This window comes from Cuculus canorus, chromosome 24 (assembly GCF_017976375.1).
Source record: "Cuculus canorus isolate bCucCan1 chromosome 24, bCucCan1.pri, whole genome shotgun sequence".
Lineage (NCBI taxonomy): Eukaryota > Metazoa > Chordata > Aves > Cuculiformes > Cuculidae > Cuculus > Cuculus canorus.
The window spans coordinates 7,614,580-7,630,587 of NC_071424.1; the positions used below are offsets into that span (position 1 = coordinate 7,614,580).

General features: G+C 58.3%; 2 protein-coding genes across 9 annotated transcripts in view; both read right to left on the reverse strand.

Moving 5' to 3' along the window:
• Positions 1 to 4,277, reverse strand: part of KIF21B (kinesin family member 21B) — a 41,649-nt gene extending 37,372 nt beyond the window's left edge. For 5 of the 8 annotated variants that reach the window (XR_008453514.1, XR_008453512.1, XR_008453513.1 and 2 more), the window contains exon 1: positions 4,063 to 4,277. Coding sequence is in view for 4 of the 8 variants with exons in the window: in XM_054087757.1 (XP_053943732.1) it covers positions 4,063 to 4,100 (38 nt within the window). In the remaining 4 variants the exon portion in view is untranslated. The remainder of the gene's footprint in view (positions 1 to 4,062) is intronic. The other 3 variants (XR_008453511.1, XM_054087754.1, XM_054087753.1) reach the window with 1 other exon arrangement.
• Positions 4,278 to 8,119: 3,842 nt separating this feature from the next.
• CACNA1S (calcium voltage-gated channel subunit alpha1 S) overlaps positions 8,120 to 16,008 on the reverse strand; it is a 48,379-nt gene continuing 40,490 nt past the window's right edge. Inside the window, exons 36-44 of the mRNA XM_054087699.1 lie at positions 15,244 to 15,346; positions 13,781 to 13,882; positions 13,535 to 13,659; positions 12,367 to 12,495; positions 10,925 to 11,121; positions 10,127 to 10,191; positions 9,556 to 9,665; positions 8,876 to 8,992; positions 8,120 to 8,605 (exon numbers count right to left, since the gene is read on the reverse strand). Coding sequence (XP_053943674.1) covers positions 8,345 to 8,605; positions 8,876 to 8,992; positions 9,556 to 9,665; positions 10,127 to 10,191; positions 10,925 to 11,121; positions 12,367 to 12,495; positions 13,535 to 13,659; positions 13,781 to 13,882; positions 15,244 to 15,346 — 1,209 coding nt within the window. The 3' untranslated portion in view covers positions 8,120 to 8,344. The remainder of the gene's footprint in view (positions 8,606 to 8,875; positions 8,993 to 9,555; positions 9,666 to 10,126; positions 10,192 to 10,924; positions 11,122 to 12,366; positions 12,496 to 13,534; positions 13,660 to 13,780; positions 13,883 to 15,243; positions 15,347 to 16,008) is intronic.

Consider the following 16,008-nt stretch of genomic DNA (forward strand, 5'->3'; position numbering starts at 1 on the left):
CATGCAGTGGTGTGCTTTTGCCTCATCTCTCCCGTGCACGACTCTGTGTCATCTGAGCAAAACCAGGCCAACATAAGCCAGACCTGGCAGGAGACAGTGTCCCATGACCTACCCCATGGTGTCCCACCAGGACCACCCCACAAGGGCTCAGAGTTGCAACAGCTCCGTGGTGATGATGGGCAGCGGGTACCAGGCTGCACAACCCCTCTTCACGCTGCAGCACTTGGGCAGCATGTGCACAGGTGTAGCATGAGTTGGGCTCACACCTTATCTCCATTTGGATTCAGAACTGCTCCAGCAGGAGCTGGTTTGGAACAGCTACAACTCCACCTCTTTGGGCACCAGCAGTCCCAGAGGCTTTGGGCTGGCAGAAACCATCCCAGCAGGCAGAGCAGCCCTGGCCACATGGCAGCAAAGATGTCAGAACCCCAGCATGGCCAGGAGCCCAGATGATCCCAGCACCTCCCCTTTTCCAGCTCACTCTCACGGAGCCAAGGCCACCCAGGGCACATGGCGATGGGTGCTGAGTCCATCCTAAGCCAAGCGACACATCCTGCCCTTATTCCCGAGGAGGAGGAGGTGGGAGCAGCTCTCTAGGGCAGGAGACAGCCAGCTGCCCATGTGGAGACAGAGCATCATGACCAGAACGTTTATAAGAGCAGCAGAGCACTGGGTTTAAATAGACTTGAAATCCGACTCAACTTCCTTCCCCAATTTCACAAGCTGCATTTCCTGAGCCTCTGCAGCATCTCTGCAGCTAGCGCAGCAGCTCTCACACAGCGGGTGCCCCTTTCTCTCTGATGATCTGGGCTGTTAGAAAGTGCCCTCAGGGAACATTTCTGTGGGCAGCGGCTTCTCAGACCGCGACAAGGGGTTCACTGGCCTCTGGCTCCATAGGCACTATGGCCCTTCCAGACACAGCAAAACCAACTCCGGGAACCAGCACGACAAGCCCCGCTCCCCTGCAGCTCCTCCGCAGCACCCCTGCAGTTGCAAGAGCTGAGGGCAGACAGCACTGATTGCGAGCTTGGGGGCTGTGGGGGGTGATGCAGAGGGAGGGGGAGGAATGAGGAGGAGGATGTGGGGTAGGGGTGGTGATGCAGGGGGAGTGGGAGAATGTAGGGGGGGGGGAATGCAGGAGGGAAAGGGGGGTGATGCAGGATGGAAAGGCGGGTGCTAGATCCTCAAGCGATGGCTGTGCTCCTAGATGGAGGACATGAGCACTGAGCTGCCTGCGTTGCAGTGACCCATTTGAAGGTCACCTACAGAAGGAAACAGCAGTCACTGCCTTCCCCGCTCTCTCAGCAACCCCCAGCAGCAAGTAGCGAGCACTCCCAGGCTGCCCTGCTTAGCACCATCGTGGCTCCTTGGCAGACACCGTTACACCAGCACAGGGCGCGTAGGCGCCCAACCCGACCAGTGCTGGCAGCTTGGCCCCATCGTTTCCTCCGCAGCGGCATCCGCTGCAGCTGGCAGGCACAGATGCACCCATGCAGCAACACGACAGGCTTTGCCCATCAGCAGTAGCAAAGGCAAAGCCAGCCAGCAGGGCAGGGAGAAGAAGAGCTGGGGCAGGATGCAGCTTTGCAGGCGGTACAGATCTGAGTCGCAGGTACAAATCAGCCCAGGGGCCAGGAGCAGCCACTGGGTCAGCATTTTGCTCTGCCAACAGCAGCGCTGCAGCAGGCACCAGCCATTCGGCTCCTGTCACAGAAAAAGCCTTAAAAACATCCCCGTGCCCCAGTTAGTGGCTCAGCATCTGGGTCCCTTGGACCCCCAGTGTCAACAGGGCAGTGGGGGTCAACCAAGAGGAAGACAGGAACATGTGAAGCTGACCATGAAATGCCACAGCACCTCTCCTGCCAGGCCAGGAGAACCAGCAAGAACACTCCCAAGGACCATATACAGCCACACTACCAGTGCTCCTCCACCCCACTCGTCCCACCTCGAGGGCTCTGCGAGGCCCAAGACAAGTCCTACTGACTGCAGCACCATTCCCATCATCCAGCTGTTTAACTCCAGCAGCACATGGCACCCTCCTCCAAAGCCACCATCGCTTCCCAGTGTCCCTGGCCGTCCCCCAGGTCCCACTTGGCCCTCCCCAGGTCCCAATTGCTTCCACCAGCAGCAGGACTCCAGAAAAAATGGCACAGCTGGCACATTCATGTTATCACAAAGGATTCGTGTCCTGCCATAGCCCAGAGGCATTCAGCCTCCTCCACACTTTGATAGCTGAGGGAGGTGGGATCTGTGGGTAGGTTTGCTTGGAGGGTGGGGGGTGTTGGAGACTCCTGCAATCTGGTCTCTGCACTGGCAAAGGAAAATAATTCTGGACAGAAAACCATCCCCAGACCCCGGCAGCTGCTTTGGGTAGGTGGTCCACAGGGAAAGCAGCTCAGTCCCTGCACCCCCCAGCCCAGCCTCAGAAGCCACTTTCCTGCCTTGAACCTGCTTCCTTTGTCTCACAGCCTCCTTGCTCCCAGCCCTCCTTTGTCCTGCCACCTCACCTTTGCCAACCCTTCACCCCAGCTGCCCAGCACTCACCGGCTGCACCGAGCGGGTGCTGGCTCGCTCCCTCAAGGAGAGAGCTGGACACCCCTCCTTGCCATGGACACCCCAGCTTCACTGTGATGCTGCATATTCAAGTCACCTCTCGGTTGTGGTTCCCCCTTCATGCGTGGGGAAACAGTCCTTAACTCTGTCACTGGCAGGGGTCAAAGGGGGAAGAGCCCAGAAGAGAGGACTCTGCAGCCACCATCCCCTGTGGCACCCACTCCATCTCCTGGGGAAAAGGGACCACAGCCTCAAACCGGGTCTCTGTTAAAAGGTTTAATCCCAAGAGAAATGCAGGATGGAGGACAGGAAGAGTCTGGCCAGCAGGCAGATCTCCAATCCCAGCCACCGGCATCACCCGATTCCGAGGTCAGTGTCTTGGCACGGACACCCGTGCCGTGGCACAGCCCAGCCCTGCCCCTGCGCGGCACCCCAGAAGCATCCACACCGAGCGAGAGTCGTCACCCTCCCCTCCGGCTCCTCCATCCCGCAGAATCGCAGCCTGGTCCCGATTCTCAGCCTCTCAAAGGGACCAAGGCAGAAAAATCCCCACAGCCGGCTTCCAGGGCAGGAAGGCTGGGAGGGCGGGCAGCGCTGGGAGGTGTCCTGGTGCACACGCACCCGCAGACACGCACCCGCAGACACACACCCGCAGACACACACCCGCAGACACACCCGCATGCACAGCCCCACACCCACCCGCTCTCCCCCCAGCCCTGACGCTGCACCCAGCAGCATCTTTTGTGCTCTTACTCTGCTCAGGCGGAGCTCTGCCCCGCTCCGAGGACTCCCGCAGCTGCGGCTGCCCGCAGCGCCCCGGGGATAGCGGGACATGGCACCCCCTGCGCCCCCCACGGTGACACGGGGAGGGGGAAGGGGCGCAGGGACCCAATCCTGCCCTGCCCCGCTCTGAGCCTTCCGCGGGAAGGCGGGTGCCGAGGCCCGGGCTCCGCTCCCCGGGGGCTCCGTCCCCTCCGCCGGCGCACGGAGAAGCGAACCGGGACAGCGGCGGCGCTGACAAAGACCCCTCGTTGAGGCTGTGCGGGGCTGTGCCCCCGCCCCCGCCGCTGCCCGCAGCGCCCCCCGAGCCCCCCCCCCGTGCTCGAGAAGCCGCCGCTGCTCCTTCATCGAGGTACACGGTCTGGCAGGCGCATTGTTCCCAGCCCGCAGCCAGCACAAAGGACACCGAGACCGCATCGGGAGGGGAGTGAGGGTGGCGGGGGGACACGACGACACGGGGACAGGCAGGGACCCCCTCCACCCCCCGGCATCTTCCCTGACACCACTGCGGGCAGGAGCTGCAGTCTGCACCGGGCGGAGGGGCTGGCGGCATCGCCGTCCCCAGCGGCTGGGGGGCAGGAGGGGGCGGGGGGCTCAAAACCTCACCAGGAGGGGGACTGATTGTCCCGGGGATGGGGGAGCTCGGTGCCTCGGGGATGGGAGGGGTGCTCGGTGCCCCGGGGATGGGGGGCCTCGGTGCCCCGGGGCGGGCAGCCTCCCCGCACTCACCTCACAGCCACCTTGACGCAGCTGTCCGGGGCCGCCATGCCCCCAGCCCCGGCTCCTCGGCTGCCGCTGCCCCGAGCATCCGCGGGGCGGGGCGGGGGCGGCCCCAGGTGCGGGGCGGGGCGGCCGCGAACCCCCCACGCCGGGCGGAGGCACCGGGAGATGCGGGGGGGGGGTGTAGCCCCGGCACACGCGGACACGCACAGGCACACGCGGAGGCGCAGTCGGGCACGCGCACACTCTCGCGCTCACACAGCCGCACTGACATTCGCGCACTCACACTCACACATTCGCGCACACGCGCTCACCCGTCTGTCGCTGCCGCCCCCTACCGGGGCAGTGGTCTTGCATCCGCCTGCACACGGCGGTACCGGGGCTGTACCGGCCTGTACTGGGCTGTATTGGGCGGTACTGGCGTTTTACTGGGCTGTACCGGGCTGTACTGGGCTGTACTGCGCTGTATCGAGTTGCACCGAGCTATACTGGGCTGAACTGGGCTTTACCGGGGTTGTACCTGGCCGTGCCAGTCTGTTCTGGGCTGTACCGAGCTATACTGGGCTTTACCGGGGTTGTACCTGGCTGTGCTGGGCTGTGCTGGGCTGAACTGGGCTTTACCAGGGTTGTACCTGGATGTGCCAGTCTGTGCTGGGCTGTACCGAGCTATACTGGGCTGAACTGGGCTTTACCGGGGTTGTACAGGGCTGTACAGGCTTTGCTGGGATTGTGCAGGGCTGTATTGGACTGTTCTGGGACTGTACCGGTGTGTACTGGGACCATACCGTGTGTGTGTCCCGAGAGCCACTCTGAGTCCTGTAGTGTGGGTGTTGCCCATCCCTGGGAAGCAGTGGGGCTCCAGCAGATGCTGGTGTGGAGGGAGCCCCAGGGAGCTGGGAGACCCCAGGGAGGCCATCAGCTGCCTGCCAGCCCAGTACTGCCCAGTACCACCCAGTGCCAGCCCAGCCCAGCCTGTAGCACAGTGCAGTCTGGTGCTACCCGGTGCATCCAGACCTGACTCCCTCACCAGCCCTGGAGCACCCAGGTCCCACTCAGGACCTCATTCCCTCTGGCCTCCTGTTTTGTCCCTGCGCCTGTCACCCAGCCCCTTTGTCCCCATAGTGGGACTGGGGAGGGTCTCAGCCAGCCCTGTGACTGGTGTGTGGGGATACTGGAACTCTCCCTGCCCAGGAGCGGGACACAAAGAGGGGATGCGGAGTCCCTGGGTCAGCCCAGCCCTGGCAGTGCTGGTTTGCAGCCCCTCAGGTGGCCCCCAATTCCCTGGCGTCGCGGCGAGGAGCTGGGCAGCCCACAAAAACCCACTGTGTGGATGACGGTGCGGGCACTGCTGAGTGTGCTCACAGGCAGAGACAGGGGGGCTGTCACCCTACACGCTGTCCCCAGCCACCCACCACTGATGAGGCCACGTTTGGCACTGAGAAGGGAAAGACCTCCCTGTGCATTAATGACAGCCCCACATGGTCCCCAGACTAAACTCTTCAGCCCCATAGTGCTGATCAAGGATGTTTTCAGCCTGACCTGGGGTGCAGTAATGTGGTTTGGAACAGGGGATGGAGACTGGGACGCTGTAGGTCTCTGCCCCTGCGAGCAGTGGTGCTTGGAGGACAGACGTGAATGACCACCTCCAGGGCTTTTCTTCCCACTTGGTTGGCATCACTGAAACACCGCCATGGCTTCACCTGGCCCCATCCCAGAGCTCTGCGGTGGGTGGGATGAGACCACCGAGCAGGAGGAGTCAGTGCAGGGCATTGGTGAGCTGGTTTGTCCTGCCAGAGCCACTGGGACAGGAAGGGCTGTTCACCCTGTGGGTTGCCCAAGGCCCTGCAAGAACCCATGCTGAGAGGCTAGGGGGTGAGGTTGATGGCATGGGTGTGACAGGACAGTGCCCAGGTGCTGACACAGCTCTCCAGCATGCCCAGTCCATACCCTGGGGCTGTATGGGCCAAGCAGCAAGCTGGGCACCCATGCAGCAGAGTACAGTGCCCAAGGGCTGCTGGCTTCACACTAGGAGCTGCTCTTGGGAGGTTAGGGAAGGGAACGTTTCCAGGGCCCATCAGGGAGCAGGACTGGGGACCAGCAGGCACCAAGGAGCTGAAGTAGCCCTGTCCTGGCTTCCTTGTCACCTGCCTTCACCTGGCTGAGGCTGATGCCAGGTGGATGTGCTGCCCAGGGACACCCAAAGCCTCTGGCTCAGCAAGAAAAAGCACCTCCCAGCCTGAAGCTGGTTTGGGACTTATGGATTTACCCCAGCTCCGCAGGCTGGTGTTGACGTCAAGGGTGGACAGCAACGGAGTGTGAGGGTAAGCTGAGACATGCTGAGATTTACTGTGGGGAGCCCAGGGCTGTGCTCTGAGACAGCCGAGATGGTAGCACAAAGCCAGAGTTGTGCCCAGTGTGGAGCCCAGCACCTGCTCTGGGGTCTGGATGCCTTCACCTCAACAGCATCATCCCTTCACCTCGTCTGCTCATGCTCCTCCCAAGGCTTCCAAGGTACCAGGGCCAGGTGCTGGTACCTGAGTGGAGTTGGCTTGGCACCTGCTGGGATGGGTAAATTCCAGAACACCTCATGCTGGTACAGCATCATGGGGATGAGCGGGATATGGCTTGGCTGTTGACCTGCAAGGATGTGAGGAGCTGGCATTTCTCTTCCTTTGTCCTTGAGGGCTGTGTTTGCAAGGACACTTGGGTCAAGGTGACATCCCACCCTGAGCTGCCATTGTTTCTGAGGCTGAACGCTTCCCTACAAAAGCTCCAGTCAGAGAGGGGCAGTGACTGTGCTGTGGGACTGCTGGCCCTATCTCCCTACTCCCACCCTTGTGCCAGCTCAAACTCAGCCAGAAATCAACTCAAGAACCACTCCCCCCATGGCCTCCAGATGATAATTTGGGGCAGATCAGCCCCTGGGCAACCCCAGGCCCCAGGAGAAGGTGAGCCATCACCACAGTATGTCCCCACCACAGTGTCATCTCTCATGTTTGGAGTCTCCAGGGAGCAACCACCCACCTCAGAAAGTAAAACACGCACCCCTCGCACCTTTCTAAGGGGATTGGGAAACCATCACCACCATCACTATTCGTGTAGCTCACAAAGCATGTCCTTAACCTCCCTCTGGCAGAGGAGATGCCAGAGCCTTGCTTGTAGCCACCCCGTGCCCCTTTCCCGGAGCAGGTGGGGGTGTGTGATAGTGTGCGTGTGTGAGGGGCTGCGGTGAAGCCAGGGCTGCCCCTGTGCACTCCTTGCTGAGGGGTTGCATCCCTGTCTGCGCTGCCATGTGAGCTCCCAGGTGAGCTCTCCAGTGCCCAGGCTGCAGCTGGAGCTTAGCAACAGCCACTTCGCTCTGATGAAATTAACAAATAACTGCCCTGGTGGGGAGCAGTCGGGCTCTGTTGATTCTGTGCCTTCCCCAGGAGCCATCGCTTTGATGCATTTTAATATAGTAGGGAGGAAGGAGCCCTCGTGTCCCAAGTCTGCTGGGCTGGAGCCCCTCTGGAACTCCATCCCAGCAAAGGGCTGGCCCAGTGAGAGTGGCTGCTCCAGCACTCAGCACCCGGTGCCTGGGGGGCTGAAGTCTGTAAAGTGAAAGCCCTGGGCAGAGTCATTCCCAGACAAGAATAACCTCAGCTGCCACTCGATCCCAGGCAGCGCTGAGCACACAGCAAGAACTGTGCTCCCCGTGCTCTCCCAGCTGTGGCACCTCTGGCCTGTGCCCCACATAACAGCAGGGATGTCTGTGGGCTGGATGAGATCCTCCTGTGGGCCAGGCTTGAACGGTGTGTGCCCAAGCCTGGAGGTACTGGAGTGAACAGAAATCGCAGCACAGTGTCCAGCCCTCCTGGTGGTTAAAGCCAGTGCTGCTGCACTGATCTGGACATGCTTTTGTGCCTCTGCCCCATGCCCACCTGTCTTCCTCCCCAAGTTTAGGCTTGGCTGCAAGCAGGAGGACTAGGATCCAGCAGAGATTTAAGGACATTGGGTCCAGCTGCTGCTATACCAGGAGACTCCCAGAGCTTGGCAGATGAAGAACTGGACCACAGGAACCCATGGATTCATACAGCAGGAACTCTTTAATGACCCATCCAGCTCTTGCAAGACCCTGCTGACATAGCCTTGGCCCATCCTGCACCAGCACTCTGGCTCCCCAGCCCAAAATTCCTCCTGCAGTTGGACAGAGCCCACCAAGACCCCAGGCAGAGAGGGGGTGCAGTGCCTCCAGCAAACCCCTGCAAGCTCCTGAGGGGACTGTGCCCACTGGGCTGCATCAGCAGACGACTCACAGGCGAGTGGCAGTGATGGTCTCTTGGGAGAGGGCTGCACTGAGACCTGGGGAGCCGTCTTGTGATGCCGCTGAGGTATCCTGGGGGGCAGAGCCCGTTCTTGTGCCCTGCAGTGTTTCTCTTGCTCTTAGCAGTGCCAAAGCTGCGTTCTCCACTTCATCTACCTTCATCTGGGTGCTGGCCGCCATCTCGTTCCTGGTCACTGCTACGAAGGATGGGTCACGGGCCAGAGCCACAAGGCCCCCGGAGATCAGAGCCTGCAGTAAAGGATGGGGTCACAGCCCAGTGAGACCCAGGCAATGTGTGGAGGTCCCTTGCAAAGGGAGAGGGGATCTCGAGTCTGTAGAGGTGTCCCTGGCTGCAAGCAGCCTACCCTTGCCTTCTTTTCCCTCTGCGATGGCTATTACCTATTGCTCATCCTCAGAGTTTAGCTTTGCCCTCCAACCTCCCCGCATAGCACCGCTGCCCACCCCTTTCACTCCCTGGCAGCCCCACCTTTCCCTCTGCCAGGCTGTGCCCTGCCTTACCTCCTGAATGAGGAAGGTGATGGCCGGTGTGGAGGACGTGCTTGGGTCACTGCTTTCAGCCTGCTGATATCCCAAACTGGATGCCATTCCCATCGGAGTCCCATCCTCTCTGGGCAGCTGGGTAAGAGGAGCAAAAAGCTGCAGCCGGGGAATGCCCGTGGAAGATCTCTCCTCCATGTCAACGTGGATGTTGCAAGTACAGTTCCCAGCCTGGACAGGCACTCCCATTCCTCCCAGCTCCAGATCACCACCCGCAAAGCGACCAGCAGCGCCACACGGGCAGAACGAGCTGGGAACAAGACTTTATCTCCTGCCCTGGCACTCGCCAGGCAAGGAGGCACTGTGGACAGCCAAGGGCAGCTAAAGGAGTGTGGGGGCAAACCTGCCTCAGCCCTTTGGTCTGCCCTGGCTCTGGACGTGGACAGTGAGCCAGAGAGATGCTGCCTCAAGCTGTCCCAGCTTGGATGAGCAGCCCATGCCCACCGCAGCAACGGAGAGGGGTCCTGGCTCCTTCCTCAAGCTGATCATAAAGGAAAGCTCCAGCAAAGCTGCCTTCATGGTGGAGAGCCCTAGTGACCAGCTCTTTCCGAGCATGGCTGTGACAACCTCTCCCAGGAGGGGAGGGAGGCTCATCCATGCCCCCTGCATTGCTGCCTCTGGACATCCATTGTTCCCTTTACCTCCTGGGTAAGAAGCTGCAGCCCTGATGATGGGTGATGGCCAGAGGTGGCCTCTCGCCTCCTGCTCAGCCTCCGTGGCAGCCTCTCCATGGGTAAGGGGTGGTTGCGCTCTGTGAGAGGGAAAGGTGGGGACATTGGATGGGCACAACAGCAAGGACGCCACTGCCACCCAGAGCTGGAAGCAGGTTAACTAGACTGGGGGAACCAAGCGCTTAGGAGTTCAGGACCAACCGAAGTCCTAGCACCCGCTCACTGCCCTGGGCTGCCTCCTCACTCACCCAGGGAAGAAGTCCCTGTTTGTGGAAATGAACATGGTCTTGTGGCCCTGCTGCCTAGTGGTGGCAGGCCTTCCCCCAAATCAAGGCATAGGCTCCATCATCCTAGAGGGTGGGAAGGTGGGAGGAGGGTCTCCTGGAGCTCCCCAGACAGCTCCTATTGTGCTTGGGGCTCTCAGATAACATCCAAGTTGCTGGGGTCTCCTCTTCCTGCCTGTCAACATCAGCTCCTTGCCCCTACCCTGGCCCTTAGGCTAGTCCAGATCCCCCAGAAAAGGAACGATGTTGGGACTCACCCTGCGAAGGATGTGTGGCTCCTACTGGCCCCATCTTCCTCTGCACCTCATCCTCATACTCCATCCTGGCAAAGGCAAGCAGGTGGGTCAGCCTGAGCAGGGACCAAGGGCTGAGACTATCCCCATCCAGGGGTGCAGCCCTCCCCACCTTCTCACCCTGTGGAATGCAGCTGGAGGGGCAGACTAGAAGGGACTCCTGGGACGGATGAACAGGGTGGAGACCCCAAGAAGTAGGATTAAGTATATTCTTACATTGGTGTCCCTTATCCCTGTGCCCAGGCAGGTGCTGGTAGCTTCTACCTCAGCTTTGGCAGGGAAGGGGGAAGGGTCCTGCGATCCCTCGTGCCCTGTTGTCCACCTTGATCCTCATGGCACCAAGACGGAGTGACACAAAGGACAAGGGCACACAGGGAGTCACACATGCTGATGTGCAGAGTCACTCACCAGCCCTGGAGCTACCCTGAATGTTCTAGGGACACCTTGGGAGCACTAGAGGTCTGGGGACCAGTGTGTCTGTTCTCCTTGTCCCCCATGCCTGAGCCCTACCTCACATGCCAAGGGCTGATTCTGCACAAAGTTCCTGTCCATGAAGCCACCTTCACATCCAGCATGTGATTCCTCCCACAGTCTGCTGGGACTGATGAGGCTCAGCCACTTTTCCAGACCTTACCCACCTGTGAAGAGCTCCTGGGCCAAACTGACATGCAGCCAGCTGCCTGTGCAGCTCTGCTGGGAGTTGCCGGCACAGACCAGCTCTGCCCTTGCTGAACTGCCCACGCAAGGCTCTCCAGCCCTTACCTCTCGAGCCAGTAGCGGTTGGCGTTGTTGACGTTGGTGTTGCCTTCCTGGGGGAAGTCATCAAGGAAGACGGGGGAATCAAGGTCCTCACTACCCACCTCGGTGAACTGCAGGGGCCTCTGGCTGGCCACGTGGGGCTGCAGGGGGCTGCTGGGCTCCATGAAGCTGTCGACCTGGCCAAAAAGGCCACCTGTCCTCTGCAACCAACAGGGAGGGCATCACAGAATGGAACCATTGAATGGTTTGTGTTGGAAGGAACCTCAAAGCCCATCCAGTCCCACCCCCTGCCATGAGCAGGGACACTTCCCGCTGGATCAGGGGCTCAAAGCCCCATCCAACCTGGCCTTGAACCCCTCCAGGGATGGGGCAGCCACCACTGCTCTGGGCAACCTGGGCCAGGGCCTCCCCAACCTCACAGCAAAACATTTCTCCCTAAGATCTCATCCCAATCTCTCCTCTTTCAGCTGAAAACCATTCCCCTCACCCTATGCTATCCCTGCACTCCCTGATTAAGAGCCCCTGCCCAGCTTTCCTGGAGCCTCTTTCAATACTCGAAGCTGCTCTAAGGTCTCCACAGAGTCTTGTCTTCTCCAGGCTGAACAACCCCAACTCTCTCAGCCTGTCCTCGTACTCGAGGTGCTCCAGCCCTCAGATCATCTCCTCTGGACTCACTCCAACAGCACCATGTCCTTCCTGTGCTGAGGACTCCAGAACTGGACACAAGGTCTCACCAGAGCAGAGTAGAGGGACAGAATTTCCTCCCTTGCGCTGCTGGTTACACTTCTGATACAGCCCAGGACACGGGTGGCTTTTTCAGCTGCGAGGGCAGACTCTCTGCTTGTCTCTCTGCTTGGACCTCGCAGACCACTTGGTTCCAAAAGTCTCATTGCACAAGTGGGGAAACTGAGGCACTGAGGGGTAACAATGAAGCAGCCGCTCTGAGATGAGAGCCAGCCCCTCTGCGTGATCAATCCTGTCACCTCTGTGAGACAGCCCGAGCCACTGGCACCTCTGAACACATCAGGACGTGCAACTCTGCAATATCACAGCCGTCCAGGTTGTCTCACAGTCTCCTAGGGAGTGGGAAGTGAATCTCTTCCTGCTCTGATGATGATGATGACACATGAGCAGTCCTGCCTTAGCCTGGCAGAAGGTGTGAATAGAGCCCTCCAAGCCTGTGGGTTCAGTGCACCCCTACCACCGTATGAGGGCCCTTCTACAGAAGGGAAACTGAGGCAGAGAGCAGGTTGCCCAGGTGACTTAAACAGGATGTTCTGATGCTCAGAAAGTGGAAAGAATTGCTGATTCATCTTTGTGGTCCACACTGTCTTTCATAGCCAGACTCACCTCTGTGAACTGTCCTCCAGCTGCTGGTAGCCATGTCGATCTACCACCAACACATCAAAACGGCACTACCCAGGGTGCCCGAGGGCTGCACTCACCCTATATATCCCTTCCTCCATGGCAGCCTCTACCATTGCTCTTTCCAGCTCCTCCTCAGCAGTCAGGTCCCCAGAAATGGCCCGATGGATTTCAGGAGCAGCTTCTTCTTCAATGCTTCTCAGCCCAGCCTGATGGGGACAAGAAGGTACGGCTGGATGTGGCCTCTCCCTACCACCCTTCTTACTTTGAGCTTTGTAGAGGGAAACATGACGACGTGCTCACCTGGGAAACCAAGCTGCCCTGTGAGATCTTCTACCAGAAAGGCCATGGCTCACCCTGTCTGTCTCTGTGCTTGGCGGAACAGCTTCTGGCTGATGCTGTCCCACAAAGGGGTTTGCTACGGGTGGCCTGGCAAGGGGTCGGGCTGCTGGTGTGCAAGTGGTAGCTGTGCCTTTGCTGCTGAGGTGGAGATACCAGATGGGGCCTGGCTCTTTTCTGTGCCTTGCACCTCTGTGGCTTGGTCTTTTATCTCTACAAGTGATTTTCTCCCCATAAAGTCAGGAGAGGCTGGGGACATCCCAGCTGCACTGGCCAGACACATAAATCCTCTCCCATCCCACCCTGACAGCATCCTTCCGTGACTGCAGTGGTCCTGCTCAGGACCAGTCACATCATCAGGACCAGTCGCATCATCTCCGCTCCACCTGATGTTGCAGCAGGAAATGAGACATGATACAGAGTGCAGCAGGCACGCAGAACTACCCAAACGCTGCTAGGGTGAGGAAAGGAAGAAGGCCCCGGGAACAGACCAGATGGATAAGGGCCTGGATGAGCAGCATTTGGCCCAGACATTGGTCTGTTGTGGGGATTTCCAGGTCTTAAAACTGCTTAGGGAGGCATCAGACCCTGCTGAGCCTTCCCTGAGGCTGAAATCAGCGAGGCAGAGTCTAAATTCTCCTTTGCTTCCAGAGTCATTCATGCCCTGGAGACTAAGGTCACCCTCTGGGGTGGAGCGCTCATGGCCAGTTCATTGCTGGTTCACCTGGGGCCACATCATTTCCAGAGCCTGATGCATAGAGGTCCCTATCTGTCATTGCAGCTCTGCATCTCTAATTTACCATGAACTTTCCTGAGCTGGGAGAGTCTTCTTCCTGGATATGTAGAGCTCCCCACCACAGCCTGCACACCCCCAGGAAGGGTCACCCCTCCAACATCACACAGACTAACCTGGATCTCCACAGGGTTTTTCTTGGGACGGTACCCGTAATATTCCTCCTGGCGCTTCATGAACTTCCTGAAATGCTCTTGGATGAGGAAAGTAGCGTAGAATTTGCCCACTGTCACCTCATCATCTGGAGGGGAGGAAACCAACCTGATGACACCACCTATCACATGGCCTCGAGTTGTCGAAGCAGAACAGACCCTGACTAGTTGTTGCTCTGCTCCTCTGGGAAGTACCACCAGGTGACATACCTCCAATGGGTGGGATGACTTGGTCCAGAAGCTTCATACTTGTGCGCTTCCAGATTTTTTTTATAATGGTTCTGAGCTCCTCATTGGCCTGCTCGAAGTTACCTGTAAGAAAAGTTAGCATTCCCGGGGGAACATGACCATGAGTGAAGAAAAAGCATGTGAAAACCTGGCCAGACTTCTCCAGGGGGAGACAGCTCCTCTCCAGCCTCCTCTCCCAACAAAAATGAGCTTTTTAAGAATGAAGCTTTGATTTTAGCAAAAAGATTTGAAGTACGGAGTGAGTCAGACTTAGCAAAAAGGTGGAGTGCCAGTGCTACTGTCTCTGTTCTGGTGATGAACAAAAGATTTCAACCTCCCCTTTGATGCTCTCACAGGCTTTACCATTCTTGCTCACTTGCAATCCCAGTCTATCCCCATGCGTGCTCTGACATCTCCTGTGTTCCTCCAGGAATGCCTGCACTGTGCCCACCCCACCTGGAGGGAAGACGACTGTGCCATGCTGCTGGAAGACGCCAGGCCCGGCAGCCCACCACTGCCCAGCCTCACCTCCTGCCAGAGCCAGCTGCCCAGCCACAAAAGCAGCTTGTGTGACACTGCCTAACCCACACGGCATGGAAACAAACTGGTGGGTCATCTTCCCAAAGCAGGACTTTGCAAGCCATGCTGCTGGCAAGGAAAGAGGGTGAAAGCAACTCCTCCCTAGCACACCTAAATTGGGAGATGATGTGTCTCCTTCCGTTCCAGTTTGAGACTATAAATCATCAAATCATATTCACGGAATGGTTTAGGTTGGAAAGGACTTCAACGCCCATCCAGTCCCACCCCCTGCCATGAACGGGAACACCTCCCACTGGATCAGGGTGCTCAGAGCCCCATCCAACCTGGCCTTCAACACCTCCAGGAACAGGGCAGCCACCACTGCTCTGGGCAGCCTGGGCAACCTTGGCATCCCCACCCTCACAGAAAAACATTCCTTCCTAAGATCTCATCTCAAACTCCCCTCTTTCAGCTGAAAACCATTCCCCTCATACTATCCCTGCCCTTCCTGATAAATAGATGGAGAAATGCAAAAGTGGAGCAGGCAGTGCTGCTGGGCAGGGGGAGATCTGTCTACACCCAACACTGCAGGAGGGAAGCTGCTGGCTGTTTGTTGTGAGAACTGGGTCAGAAAGGCTCCTGAACTGCTCAGGGTGAAGTTACGCAGTGAGGTGGCATTGGTTCACTCTTTAGCGCTGCAACACATGCGCCTACAACTACTGATATTCAACAGGAGTGGCCTGAGCAGTCCCACGTATATCCCCACCGTCTACAGCCCAATGGGATAATTAACAGCATGAAGCTGAGAGTTGCACAAGAGGGTCTGGCTCCATAGGGAAATGCCCTGAGGCGCCCAGACAGAGTGGGGGAACAGTGTGTAACCAGCTCCTCTTCAGGCCATAGAGGCAGACAGGAGCATCACTTACCTTCTGTCTTGATCTTGAGGGCTGTCCTCACCAGTGCAAAGAGGGTTGCATTGAAGGTGACGGTGCCATCACTGTTCAAGGGCATGTTCATGCACACCAGACGCTGCACAGCAAACCAACAACTGTGACCCCAAGCAGCAGAGCAGGCTGGAAGCCCACGAACACAGAGCCTGGCCTGGCCAGAGGGCAGCCACGCTGGCTGGGAAGAGGCTCTGCTCGTCGCACTGAGCTGCTGGCCAAGGAGCCTTCCCAGCTCTACCTGCTCTGCCCAGAGCTATAGGGCTCTGCACCACCACTTGGCAGCACATAGGCCAGCAGCAGTGACACCACTTGTCCTAACCAGCCAGCTAAACCAGACGAAGCTGAGGGAAGGGCCAGGACGGATTTATGAAATAACCTAACCCATGGGGCATAGAAAATTACAGATTCATAGAATCATTTAAGTTGGAAAAGACCTTTAAGATTGTTAGGTAGTGGACAGGTATGATTGGACTTGATGATCCCAAAGGTCTTTTACAACCAAACAATTCTATGATTCGAGTCCAAGCGAAAATGTAACACTGCCAACTCCATCACTAAACCCTGTCCCTAAGCACCACATCGCATGTCTTCTAAATCCTTCCAGGGTGGTAACTCTACCACCTCCCTCAGCAGCCTCTTCCTACCCTTGACAACCCTTCCAGCGAAGAAATATTTATTTCCTAACATCCAGTCTAAACTTCCCCTGCTGCAACTTGAGGCCATTTCTTCTTGCCCTATCACTTG